Source organism: Melanotaenia boesemani, chromosome 24 (genome assembly GCF_017639745.1).
Source record: "Melanotaenia boesemani isolate fMelBoe1 chromosome 24, fMelBoe1.pri, whole genome shotgun sequence".
NCBI lineage: Eukaryota > Metazoa > Chordata > Actinopteri > Atheriniformes > Melanotaeniidae > Melanotaenia > Melanotaenia boesemani.
In genome coordinates this window covers 17,438,532-17,452,970 of record NC_055705.1, presented here as the reverse complement: position 1 = coordinate 17,452,970, position 14,439 = coordinate 17,438,532, and the positions used below count along the sequence as shown (strand labels likewise).

At 37.2% G+C, this 14,439-nt stretch overlaps 1 protein-coding gene across 7 annotated transcripts in view; it reads left to right on the top strand.

Annotated features, from left to right (window-relative positions):
• LOC121635881 (interleukin-1 receptor accessory protein-like 1) overlaps window positions 1–14,439 on the top strand; it is a 393,288-nt gene that overhangs the window by 260,244 nt on the left and 118,605 nt on the right. For all 7 annotated transcript variants that reach the window (XM_041979267.1, XM_041979264.1, XM_041979263.1 and 4 more), the window contains exon 6: window positions 8,919–8,993. In XM_041979267.1, the coding sequence (XP_041835201.1) occupies window positions 8,919–8,993 (75 nt within the window). The remainder of the gene's footprint in view (window positions 1–8,918; window positions 8,994–14,439) is intronic.

Genomic DNA, 14,439 nt, shown 5'->3' with positions numbered 1-14,439 from the left:
ATGGTATGTAATGGTAATTCTTAGATTATGGAAGAAAACAGTATCTCTAATTTGCTCAGATGCCATTTTAAAATGATGCTATACTGATGAGTGCTGCGGTAAAGGTTTTGTTGTACTTACAGGTTAATTGTAGTCTCCCAATTTCTAATAAAATGCTATAAATATGAAAATTTGCCAACAGGAAGGTTTGAGAAGAACCTGCAGGTAGCAGTTCAGTGCATTAACATAAGCCAAGAAGTCACATTTTATTACTATATTGCACATGTGTAAGGTCTCAGTAGGTTCATCCTTGACGTGCTGTAAATTCTCCCTGAATTATTTGGCCATTTGTGCACATTTAAGGTGTTCAAAGTTCTCCCTAAAACAACACAAGTTTCCAACCTCAAGTCTTTGCGATTCTGACTCATTTTGGTGGCACATTGATATTTAATATGCTCATTGCTGGAGGCATTGTTACAAAGCAGCAGAGTGGATCCTTCTAATGCATTTAGACATTTCCAGGGTTGCGAAACCTCACTTCACAACTTTGTCTTAAAGCCTAGGGATTCACACAACAGCTGCACTTTGCTTTAAGAAACCACGTCACATGCCAGCAACTGGTTATCAACACATTTTAGATGTGCACCATTACTGATTAATCAAAGAGGACAAGAGGACAATATCAGAGGAAGCAATGAAAAGAAAGAGAAAGTGACAAAGCAAGAGATAAGTCATGAATTAATATGGGACTGACATTTACTGGCTTGAGAGGTCAGTGGAGAGACAGGATGCAAGATGGATGCTAAATTAGCCATCATTAGGGGGTGCCAAAGTGCAAAAATCCATCACATTTAAATAATATAACTTTAAACACTAATTGCTTAATCAGAAAATGCTTCATCCAGATTCTGCTTCTTCCCACCCACAGCCTTCAAGCAAATGTTTAGGGCCAGCGAGTAACTTTGCCACAACTATAACTTTTAACCCTCACACAGAACCATCACAGGCTGCTGCAGCATCCACAGCTGCATGCACATATTTATCTGTATTTTTACTGTATGTTGTTCATGAAATTGCTTTACTGAAAGAAAGTTCTGGCTCTGAAGTACACTAATAATCCACTTTTTCTTCCGATGGCGTCACATTAAGTACTTATAGTGGCATTTTCCAGATTACTGACCTGCATATTTAGCCATTAAAAAGAGGTACACAATAAAACCTTGCATGTACGTGATGATGGCTTCTCCAGAAACTCATGCACTTCCTAAAACACCTCAGTATATACAGGAAGTAACAGTATGTGCAGAAGTATTTAGTTCCAGCAGTTTACCAAAGCATCACACCCTGACAGTGTCCATTCATCTTATATGCCCTGAAGAGCGGTCACTTCTGCAAAACTTTTAACAACCTCTGACAACTGCAGTGCTGTGAACGTCTCTTTGGCGTCAGTCCAGTTTTTAGATATTCCTGACAATTTATCTGACTCTTTAAAGTCTTCACTTCAATAGCTAGATAACATCTTCAGCATCAAATGTCCAATTTTATTTACAAAAGGACACAATTTATGGGTTTTGAGGCCAGTCGGCTACACTTTTTAAAGCAATGAGTTATCAGTAATTAAATATTATAAAACCATGTTTAAAAGTGTTCCTCCTGATTTGATGGTAAACTGGCCAAGTTCCCATTAATTTTATCATCTCACTATCATATTGCTGACAGCTTGACATTGAACAAAGTGTAAAGTTAAAAATGCATTAATTTAGGTTCAATTTAAATATCTGCTTTTGTTTACCGAACAGACAAGCTTATTTCAAGTCGGAGTAACATTGTTTTACATTACAAAGCAGCAGAGTTGATCCTTCTCCAGCATTTCTGCAATACAAATGCTAAAACCTGCGCTTCTCAGTGGGAGATCCCCCAATTTGAGATGTGTTCTCACAACAAGAATGGCATCATGAGCGCACTTGAGACTGGAAATGATCCAACAAACTCGGCATTTGGTTCGCAGCATATTAAAAATGATCATCAAAATCAGCAAGTCTGCTGAAAATAATTTAAAATAACAACTTTTCTCAGTACAGTTTATTCTAAATATCACAAAATTTAAAACTGATTTTTTTTTTTTCCTGAAAGAAATTTCTTAGGCAAAGTTTTAACTTTCATAGGTGGTCAATAAAAATGCATCACAATGCAACACCATGAGGCAACATATTGCCTTGCATGACACGAGTGCCCTCCTCATCTTCTCAGCTTTTTTTTAAACTAAATTGTTCCTACAGTAACTTGAAAAAGTATTTATACCCCTTGAACTTTTCAATACTCAGTCAACACTTTGTAGAACCACCTTTTGCAGCAATTATTGCTGCAAAAAATTTTGGAAATGTCTCTACCAATTTTGCATATCTAAAGACTGAATTAGTTTCAAACAGCAGTTTCCACTGATTTTTCAATTGAATTTAAGTCTGAACTTTGACTTGGTCATTTTGAGAGATGAAAATGATTTGATCTAGATCATTCCCCTGTAGCTCTGGTTGTATGTTTCTGCTCATTAACCTGCTGGAAGATTTACCTCTGCCCCACTCCCAAGTCTTTTACAGGCTCCAGTAGGTTTTCAACCCTGACCAGCTTCCCTGTCTCTGCTGAAGGAAAGCATCCCCCACAGCATGATGCTGCCATATGCAAACCTTATTCCACATGTTTGCTGTGTTCCTTCAAATAAAAATGGATTTCAACGACGACTGTCAATACAGCCAATTCAGTCTTTCATAAAGGCCTGATTTGTGCAGTACATGGCAGATAGATGTCCTGTAGACAGATTCTCCAGAGTTACATTGGGCCTCTTGGCTCAGTTTACATGAACGGCCATGACTCGGTAGGTTTGCAGATGCATCATACTCTTGCCATTTTCAGATGGTGAATTGAACCTTGCTTTACAAAATGAGCAAAAGCTCAAGGGGTATGAACACTTTCCCCACATTTAGATGAAATTTCTACAATAACAAATGTTTTTAACTTTGTCTTTACATTAGCACTGTAGTTTCAGGACTTGCAAGGCTGGAATTAGGATGTGCAAGTAAGAGCGTTGAACTAAAAGCATAATGTAGTGTGGTTTGGTCCTTATTCACTTAAATAAAAAAAAACGATAGTAACCAAGAATCATTTTTCCATGAATTAGCTGCATGAAAATTTTGAAAATCATATTAAATAAAAGTGATTTTTATAGAAATTTCATTTGTAATTACATTTGAAACTACATATCACCAGTTTTTTGTCAGAAAATGACATTTTCTAAAATGTACTTATTACCATTTAATTAATCTGTCTTCTTTTCAAAGCACTGATTATTGACCTTTAAATAGAAATTATTTTAAAGTAAATTTAGGCGTCAGTCAAGCTGCCAAAATCAAAAACACGAGGTTTAATTAAGAAGACTGCAGACTCCAAGAAGAGGGAGATGTTTTTGTTTAGGTTTTTCTAACATACATGTATAACTAACAAGGTTTGCTTCTCAAGTTTCTCAAAACCTGCTTTCATTTATTTACTGCAGAGGAAAGATGCACTGTGAGAACACTGCATCTTTTCTTTAATGATCTCATGTTCACAGACACACACACACATGCGCTACTCCTCTTAATCTTATGTCTGCTGAAGTGGTCTTTAATGAGGTGTGAACAGAAGACCACAACCCCCTCCCTCCCTCCCTCCCTCCTCTCCCACTATTTCATCTTCCCTCCATCTCAGCCCTGAGAGCGACTGAAACAGACAGACAGAGCTACAAAGACAAACCGCGAGTGACACGTCGATGGGCGGAGGGAGAAAAGGTGATGGTGGAGTTAATGGGAAAGAACAAAGTTTCTTTTTTCTGTTTCATTACTCCATCTCTCCATCCATCATCATGTGATCACAGCGAGAGCAGATCACAGGGCCTGCAAGGGACACTTTAAAGATTTTCTCCTGGGCGTCTAGAGACATTGGTCTTTTCAGCATTTGTGTGTGTAGGAATGCGTCAGATTGTGTGCAATGTGCTTATGCACGTGTTTATGTGTGCAGGGAAGCAGGTCAGGTTGGATGTGTTTCTCGCACCCCCTTTGGCGAAAACCCTGCTCACTCCCACTCATAATAACCCACCACAGAATTATGGTTTTGTTGTTGAAGACCAGCCAGCTTCACTAATGCATCTCGAATTCATGTGTCTGCATGTGAATGTGCGTTTGCATGCCTTCCAGCTTGGTGAGATCCCACTAACTAACAGTATATCAGCAGCATGCCCTTCATTTGGATGAAGGACAGTGTTTTATTAAGCAGTCTTCTCCTACTTTGGTACCTTTTAGTGTCAGAGATGAAACCAGGTTTGCCGAAAACCAACCCCATGTTCTAAAAGCTTGTTAAAAAATGCACCACAACTTTGAATGCCTTCCAGGGTTGGGATTTCACCTTCGTCTCACTCGGTGCCACTTGCAAATCAAAACTAGCTTTCACATTTGAATTAAAAGAGAATAAGCATTGATAACCATCAGCAGTGTGAGTGAATACTGTTATTTTTTTCAGACTCAACAGGCACAGGTGTTTAGATCAAAATGACCATCATGCCTGAAGAGAATGGGGCTTATATACAGCAATGATTCATTCACCTCCTACAGCACTGTGTGTCTTATCGGACTGTTTGTTCGCTATAGGCGTCGCGCTAACACTCTTCCTGAGCATGATTTCCTCAAGATATTTTTGTTACGCATCAACATGTGTCTGTTTCAGGAAGATGTTTAATTTTTTTGGGTTTCTGCAGGTTAGGAGCTGGACACATGATGGTGGCACTGGTATTAGTTTTTTTGTTTGTTTGTAGTGTAATTAAAGGAAAAGACAATGCATTAAATTATAAATAGTTAAAATTGGTGTCTGGCCAGAATATCCCAGTCCTATCGATCTGACCTTAAAGAGTTGATTTTAAACTATTGCAGTCTGTTGATTTGTTAGAAGAATTGTCATTTTTAGGGCAACTCACAATACAGCAGGAACATCACCATGTTTAACCCTATAATGATGTCTGCATCATATAGAAGTTTCTTAGACCTTTTGCAGCATTTTATGGTAAAAACCCTTTTGTGCATATTATGATACTTATCTACTGCCCCCTGGTTGATACAGGTAAGTTTGGAGTAATAATAATACAATACGTGCTACAATAACTTTGACATACTACACAGTAGTAAATGGTAAATATACAAAAATTATTATTATTATTTTTGTTGTTGTTGTTGTTAAAGGGCCAATTTCAAATGAAAACATCAAAACTTTTCTCCCCATTTTTCTTGGGTCAGACTTTAAATGGTTAAAAAGAAAAATGCTGCCTTAAATATCCTTTGACAAGGAATTGCTTTTATATCCATTGGTGGATTAGAAAGATGTGATTATAGATTTAGTGTCTTTGTTCCTGCTTTTATCATGTAAGGTATAACTTTCATATTCACTTTAACAGCGTGTTCTGTGAGCTCCACGTTTGATGTTTTTATCCCTGGCTTCTCTATTCATTTCATCTAAATACCTCCTTCTGCACCATTTCTACTCTTCAAATGCTGCATTGATTTGCAAAACACAAACCATCATAGTAAGAAACTTTTCGTTTTATGTCATAATGAAAAAAGTACTATATTATAAGCTTATTTTGTCAAGAAGTAATATAATTCTTAATTAAAACAACTAAAATATATCAGCAATGAGAAAGACATGAATATCTGTATTCCTGTTTTTTAAGTTTGTGATTATTGAGCTATTTTTTTTATTTTAGTTTACTCTTAAGTTGCATAACATTTTGTTAGACCATCTTGAGGTTTTCCGTCATCTAATCTGACATCAGAATGATGGAGGGATTCTGTGATTTGCACAAATGAGTGGACGCCAATGAGGAACATCTCCTCTGAGACTGAAAATAGCACAAAATTCCTTTGTAGTAAAACAAAAAGTTCATCCAAACAAAGACCCATATAGTGCTTCCTGCATGTGTGTTTGAAAGGTTTCTTTACTTCTAACATTTATTAGTGTTTTTTTTTAGACCATATTGTTTAAAAGTGTTTTTTTCCCCTCCAAAATCACAGTCTTTGCATTTCTTCCAGAGATAACATAGAATCTCTAAAAAGAAAGCAAGTATTTTCTTTCTTTCTTTGTTGCATCACAGAGTCAGAAGTTGTTTCGATGTTTTTGTTAATTTCTTCTAAATAATCAAAGTGGCTGATGGTGAAAATTATTTATAATTTATCAAAAAATTATTTAAGATTGGATTTTATCAACCAGAACAATCAATGATGAAGCAGCATTTCTTTACAATCGCTCAAATTCCTGTTACAAATTATTCAGCGTGTCAGTTTAAAAACAATTAAATAGGTTGTAAAGAACTAAAATGTACGTCTGTCGTATTTTTTGTATTGTCATTTTTCTAAAAGAAAAAGTTCCATGTTCCATGTTAACATCTTTGATATCACCTTAACAACCATGGGACGATGGCCACATGAGCATTTCTCCCTTGATACCAATAGCAGCCAAAGACTTAATGTTTTGCAGCATGGGATGATTCATTGTCTTTACTGCAGGAGTAAAGGTTCTTTCCTTTGCACCATGGCAAGAAATAGTAATTTAGAAACTGCAATACTTCATCCTAAATTGTCTACCATCTCACTCCCCATTTTCCCAACCCAAGACACCCCTCCACCACCAGCTAGCTGACATCACAGCTTTGTTGGGACATGGAGACCATCCTCCAACCATCCAGGACTCCTTCTGTCTGGACCATCCAGTGTAGAATCAGTGAATTAAACTGTTTGAAAATGAGTCTTCAAGTATTTCTGAGCCCACTGCCAACATTTATCTTGGTGCGGGTTGGCTAAGGGCGACTGAAATACAGCTTTGTGTACAACTGCAGCCTCTGCAGCATGGAGTATTTTTGGGATTTCAGAGACACCAGCAGCTTCAAATACCTGCTTTCTGCTTATCAGTGTTTTTTAACAGCTGCTCTCTCAATTCCATGCATTTGCCTGATGGAGACTCTCCCTGAGGCTTTATCTGAACAAACCCCTTTGCTCCCTGTATCACAAAAACTTTTTTTTAAATACCAGTCTGACAATCCCACTTACATTTTTGTGAAATGTCTAAAGTTTTTCATTCCTTTTCACAAGACATTTAGCTATTTCATTGTAGAAAAGATTCTTCTTTTTCCCCATACTACATGGAAACTGGGACTCGCTTAATAAAGTGGAACAACCTCCCTGTGTAGTTTCTTTAATTAAGCTCACCTGGGAAACAAATTACTTTTATAATCAGCTATTAGAAAAAACTAATTGGTTTTAGATTAGAGCTGGGCAATATACTGAGATTTTCAAATATATCCAGACTTTATCAGACACGATATAGAATGAGGAAATGTCGTTTTTATCGAGATTGATTTAAAAGCATCTGTATTGCTGTTATGGTCATTAATTTAGTTTTAGGAGCATTTAATTTAATATAAAGCTACTTTAATTTCAGTCAACTGTTTTAATGCACATGTGCTGCTGATCTTTAATAAAAGTATATTTAGCACTGAAGGCTGTGAATTAGAACAGTCTCTTTGGTTACTTGACAAAAAAAATATATTGAGTTATATCGTAGATCCTGATTAAGGTAAAAATTATCGAGATATAAAATTTGGTTCATATCGCCCAGCCCTATTTTAGATTAGTTATCCAAGTTTAGTGATCTAAAAACAAGAAACACACACTAAATCTTAACCTAAAACCCAAATGCCTAAATGAAATCCTTCATGCAGATTAATGTAGAACAGTGTGAATAAATTTACCTGAACTTCGTGCAGGTGACTGAATGGTGGTCAGAAATTTTGGACAAAGTTAGTTTAAATTGCTGATGTTTATTAGAAATGAATGATACATGATACTTTACCACATGATGAAATAAAAGATATTTCTGTTCTTGAAAATCAAGAAAATTACAAGCTATTATTAATTAGGCTGTATCTTGTCTGCAGCATCAAACCTAGCAGGGAAAAATGTGTTTTAGGATTTCTGTTGTTGCATCATAAAGCTGTTATTTGCCTCAAATGGAGATTTGCATAACTATTTCCAAGATGATTCTTTGAATGGAGAAAAAACAGGACCGGAGCATTGAAGTATTGGATGCACTTTAATGTATATTTGGAAAACATTTCTCCTCTCAGCTCAGTTTTCCTCCTGGTTCAACTCAGCAATCATCATTCCAGTCAAATCACAACTCATTTGTACCAAAACTAGCCTCGTCCCTTTGAGAATTTCCAAGCATGTAGGGATAGAAAACCTCTCTGATGCCACTTTGAAGACTAGAACCAATTAGAGAGTCTTTATAATGAGGAGCCTCTAAGTGCACGTCTTTGTTACTTAGCAGCTGCCTAATTGGAGTTGGTGTACTTCGAAGGGATCTGTGACAAAAGGTGTTTTAATGCTGTGATCCACTTTTAAATGCTGAATTATTATTATTATTATTATTGTTAATATGCACAAAACAGCGGATTCTAATCATGTTTTGCACACTGTAGCTGTGGGTAATTTTTACCTCGGGGTGCAATGCAGATTCACAGATGCCTCACTTGTTACACAGCTACTGTATATGAAACACAGTACGGCAGTGCATGTCAGGGCCACTTTATCATCACTTACACAAAGAGCGAATAACATTACTACAAAAGCAGCAGCTGCTTTGGAAGTGCATTGATGTTTTAGAACTTTGAATGGGTAATTCTGAGTTGTAATCCATCCCTTTTTTCTCCATCAACTCCATTAAATATTATATTTATGTGTTTTTTCCCCCCCTTTTTAATGCAGGTTTTTATGTGTACTTCAATGAATAAATCATACTCCTCCAGTCCACTGGGAAGAAGGATAGGGAATTTAATGTTGTCTGTCTTTGTGTTTGTTTTTTCACAGCTCCCCTGACAGACAAGCCGCCAAAAATCCTTTTCCCCTCAGAGAGCCAAGTGAGCATCATAGAAATGGCAATAGGTAAGGAAGCATGTTTATTCCCCAGGCTGATCGCCTGTTTTCTGTCTGTCCATGGAGCGTGCGGTGTGTCGTCATTGGGCCGTTCGTCACAATGGCATTGTCTCAGATTTCTAAATTAGTCAGCTGGAGCCAAGTCTTCAAAAGTAGGTCCTGCTCTACTTTAGTTGAAGCTTTGTTTTGATTGATGTGGGTTATGCTACTTTTTTCCATGCAATGCAAATGTGTTGGTAGAAGAAACCTCAAACCTTAATCGGCTGAAAGCTCCTTGTATGAAGGTGCAGTGGTTATTATTGAATCAGAGTGAGAATATTTTGGATTTAAGGGTTTTTCTTTGATGGTTCTGAAAGGATTGTACATGTGAGCATGAGCATGCTCAGGGTGGACCCACCAGCTTCCTGCAAATCACAGTGGTTATTGCTTATGGATGGTAGAGACAGACCTATTTATTGCTCAAAATGTGCTCCATATTTACTTGTCTACTGTAATTTCAGCCTTTTTATCATTGTAGGAGCCCAGCCTTGTCACTCAAAACACTGTTTCTCTTTGAAACAGAAATATGATGCTGTTCTCATTCAAGAATCGGTCCAATCAGTTTTCCTTTTTACTTTTTCCATCATTCATTTATCAATGAAATGCAATACTTTGGGTACAGGGTAAAAATAAACTGGTCTTCAGTTCAAGGCTTTCAATTCCTTTCTTTGCCCTTTTGTGGACGGAGCCTGAGTATTAATGAGGAGGCATAGAAGAAAAACAGCATGAGTCATTAATCACATCTGTGTATGAAAAGCAAAGGTTCATATGACAGCCATGTCTGCACTTTTTTCCTCTGATTTTCCTCTGGATGCCTCTTCACTGTATTTACCCTCATCATATGTGTCTTGATTTTGTTGTGCATCACATGTCTTCTCAGCTGTAATGAGCCAGTCTCTTCACATGATCTCTGGATTTCTGATATGTCAAGTGATTCCCTGTGATTCTGCCTCAGTGCTGAACACGGTTTTTCCTCACCAGCTCTCGATCTACAGGGGCTCATGGGAAAATTCCAGCTTATTGAACAGCTGTTGGTGGAAGAGAAAATGGGTCATGATGGAGGCTTCCTTTGAAGTAAATTTGTCATGGGCAATGAACACAACTGGCTAACAGAGGTAAAAGGTGGCAATCAGGAAAAATAGGTGCAAATCGTAGCTTTAAACTGATGGTGGATAAAAGCCTCTCTGTCTGTTTTCATCTGATTAAGTTTTCATAGCGGATGATGGGGTTTTTTAAACTCCATTACCTGATAGCTGTGAGAACGGACAATAATAGGTAAAAAGATATATGCTGGTGTTTTCTTTTCACCCTATTTTTATGCCCTGATTTCCAGATGATATACACTGTCCATCCAAAAGTAAAGCCACCACCTGGATTTAACTTAGCAAATAGGTAAGCATCCCATTGGATAACCACTGCATGGATGATTATCATTCAGCTGGAAGGTTTTTTTACTAACTGATGCAGTGAGCAGGTTCTCATTTCTTAAAAAAAACATGTGGTCTTGGAAAAGATGTTAATCTATTTCAGAAGGGTCCAACTATTGGCTTCCAGCAAAGAAAACATCTAAGGAGACGCTGCAACGACTGAAACTGGGTTAATAACTGTCCAACACATCGTTAAAAACAGGAAGGATGGTGGGGAAGCATCATCTTTGAGGAAGATTGGTGAACACTAGAACTCACGGCTACGTTTAATAATTAGAGTAAGACCATTTTCACACATACGACGTGAAGGAAACTCAAGGGAATGGGACTAAACAGCTGTGTAGCCTTAAGAAAACACTTATCAGTGAGGCTAATTGGAAAAAATTGCTTCAATTTGCTAGGGAGCAGAAAGATTGGACTCTGGAGCAATGGAAGAGGATTATGTGGTCTGATGATTCTAGATTTATCCCGTTCCAGAGTGATGGAAGCATCGGGGTAAGAGGAGAGGAGGATGAAGTGGTGCAGCCATCATGCCTAGTGCCTACTGTACAAGCCTGCAGTGCTACAATCTGGGGTTGTTGCACTTGGTCAGGTCCAGGTTTAGCAATGTTATGTATCCAAAGAAAATGAGGTCAGCATATACCTGAATATACAGAATGAGCAGGATATTCCTTCAGGGGATTTTTTCATCCCTGACACCAACCAGATTCCAAGATAACAATGCCAGATTGTAAAAGAGTGGTTCAGGGAGCATGACACATCATTTTCATACATGGATTGGTCACCACAAAGTCCTGTCATTTACTGAATTGAGACTCTTTTGGATGTGCTGGAGAAGACTCTTGGAGAAAAATTAACACAACTCTGGACAGAAATAAATATTGTGATTTTGCAGAGGCTAATCAAAGCAATGCCACGGCAAACGTGCTGTAATCCAAGCTAAAGAAGTTCCAACGAAATATTAGAGTGTGCAACCTTTTTTTGGATGGGCAGTGTACTTGATTCTCTGTCTATATGTGCTATTCTTTTTATTTTTGGTAGTGTTTAGATATTCATCCCTCCATTAACATCATAGCGGCACAAACATCTTCAGCTGACTGTTAATTAGGCAGGTGAGAGAAAGAAATATATGTGTACAGACACTTGTTGTAGCACTTGAGGGAAGAAGAGAGAGAAGAATGGATTTTTCCTCCTAATGGAAGTGGTTCCTCTCTCATAATTGCTGAAAGTTAAAATGCCTGATTAGAAGATGCTGTGTAAATATTTTCCTCAGCCCCTGGTGGATGATCTTTCCGCCACTCTCTCAGTGCAGCTGATCAGATACAGTTCAAGTCTGTAATTCAGTCTGACACTTCGCTGACTGCTGCTTTCACACGGATTATGTGTAACTTTACAGACTTTGACAACAGGGTGATTAATTTTTTGATTGAAAATTTTCTTTTGTCTTTTTCTTGTTTGGTGGCCTGAAAGGAAACTTTTGGGATATAAATTAGTGGACTTTCCTCCTTACTTTTTATCCTCCTGCTGCTACTGACAAGTTTGATTTGCTATCAGGCTGTTTACGATGCAGAGCCAGCCTGTCACTTGCAGCCTTACTCACCTACCTGTCCTGACATTTTATTTAAACTTAGATTGAATTTAGGGCCAATACCCAACCTTGTTTCTGGTCTTCATTCTGGGAATATGCTGAAAGCTCTTCTGTGATTTTTGATTGGCTGTTAAAACAATCCCTTTCAGCTGCCTCCTCATCCCGAAGGACATCACACCTCATCCCTTAACTCTCAACGCTGCAGCAAGTTTGCTCAAATTGACAAAACAAGACGATGGTGGTTGTGCTTTCTTTCTAAATTCTGCCTGAATTAGCTTTCAAGTTCACAAAGGAATGCTTAATTTAAGAAGCAACCCTTCTTTTTGGATACGGTTGTGCATCATCGAGCTGAGATATTCACACCTCTCATGGGCTGTTTTGTTTCTGTGTAATTAAATTGATTATTTAGTGTATTAATTTACCCCCCAATCCACTTTGTCTTTTACCTCCATTTATGATTAATTTTGTTTCACACAATGAGTTATTTGAGAGCCCTTAGAGACAGGCTGAATTTGTAGTTTTCAGTCAACAACAGACTGAAGCTCAGCAATAAATTGTGAAGGCAGAAAAGTGTCAAAGGTCATGGCTGAATTCCTGCTGCACCTGAAAACCAAGCATTTTATTCCAGAACGGGCTGCTGTTGAGAAAAATACTGGAATGTCTGCATCTTTTATAATGTCTGTTACACCTTTTAGTTCTTTTTGCATATATTTTAGATAATATTTCCATTCTAGTAAGTGATAAAAAACTCTGTAAAAACCCACCAAGTCCCCCTCCTACAAAAACCCTTTAACACATTTGCGAAGCAATTGTCAAAAACTCTGTTTACATTCTATATACATTTTCCAAAAAATGAAGTCTCAAAAAACTACAAAAAAAGAAGAATGACAGGAAAAATTAGTTAGTGAATAAATCAGGTGTGCTGAAGCAGGGAAATTTGGAAAACCTGAAGGATGGTGGCTCTCAAGGACCGACGTTGGCCACCCCTGCAATAAATGAACAATTACATGGAATCTCATGTTGTAACGAGGAATCCAGCTTTCTTCCTATTTTTTGGGACATTTTGGATCATTTAGCTGTAATTTCGCCATAAGAATAACAAACATGAAACAAACATGGAGGTGATGGAGTACAGTAAATAACCAAAAAAGAAAAACAAAGAGTAATAAAAAGCACAGAAAGTTTTCTATGAAGACCTAATTTTATATCTGGATTTTAAACAAGAAAAAATCTTTGACCCAAAACACCAAACTAATGGACATTTCCAAAAAGTGCAAAACCTTTATTAGATTTACATTTATCACACTATTAGAGGAACAAAAGCATAACATTTCTGTAAAACACAACTTTAAATATAATCAACTTTCTATTGAAGACATGTACATAGACACAAATTGATTTCCAGGCAAAAAGCAAATCAAAGTTGAGATCAGGTAAAATTTAAAATGTGGAAACCTCTTCCTCATAAAATTTCTTAATAGAAAGAAGCGGAAAAAAATCTACCTGGAAGATGGTAGTTTGAGCTTAACTGAGTAGCAGATGCAAACCTATTATCTAAATAAAAATCCCTAAATTAAAAACTGGTTGAGGAAAAGCAAATGACTATGTAGAAATTTGGGGTGTTTTGTAAAATCTGATTTGATTTTAATACCAATCTTCATTAAATTCCTAACTATTTGACACTGGTTAAGTGTTTTACATGTCAAATTCTGTATTTACACAAAGCTGTGATTATTCTCTTTCTTTAATTATTTTATATTCGCTTGCATTCAGCTTGAGAAATTCAGGATTCAATGCCACCAGCCCAGTTTCATGAAGTTAAAACTCTGGACATGCCACTGTGCACAGGAAGAGTTTAAATTGGAAACTCTGTCCACTACATTTATCATTTTATGGCAACACTGACCAAATTGTTGAAAATCCCACAAGTTACAATCCAATATCTTCTATTTATTGCAGTTTTTGGTATTGATGCTACTATAACATGCAACTTTTTGCTAATATAAACAACTATTCCACCTTTATGCTTCTATCACAAATGATATACACATGCAGACCAATAAGTTTCTGATGTAGATTCAACACAATCATTTTGGAGCACTACAAAAGGCCTTCTTTTAATTATAATCACCTCTCACAAAGCCGCATGAAAATCCCTTTGTTCTACTCAGCTTTCCCTATTATAATCAGGCCCGTCTGCACAACTATTAAAGGTTGAGCTTCCCTCATTTGTTTGGTTGGTGCACAATAACAGTATAAATTGGAAACCGGTCCGCATTCGCTTATTGGAAGGAGTTACGTTGTCTAATGAGATGAACAGAGGATGCTTCAGTCAGAACAAAACCATCATTATCTGCAAAGTCTGCAGCTGCGGGTCAGCTTTATGGCTTGACATGAGACC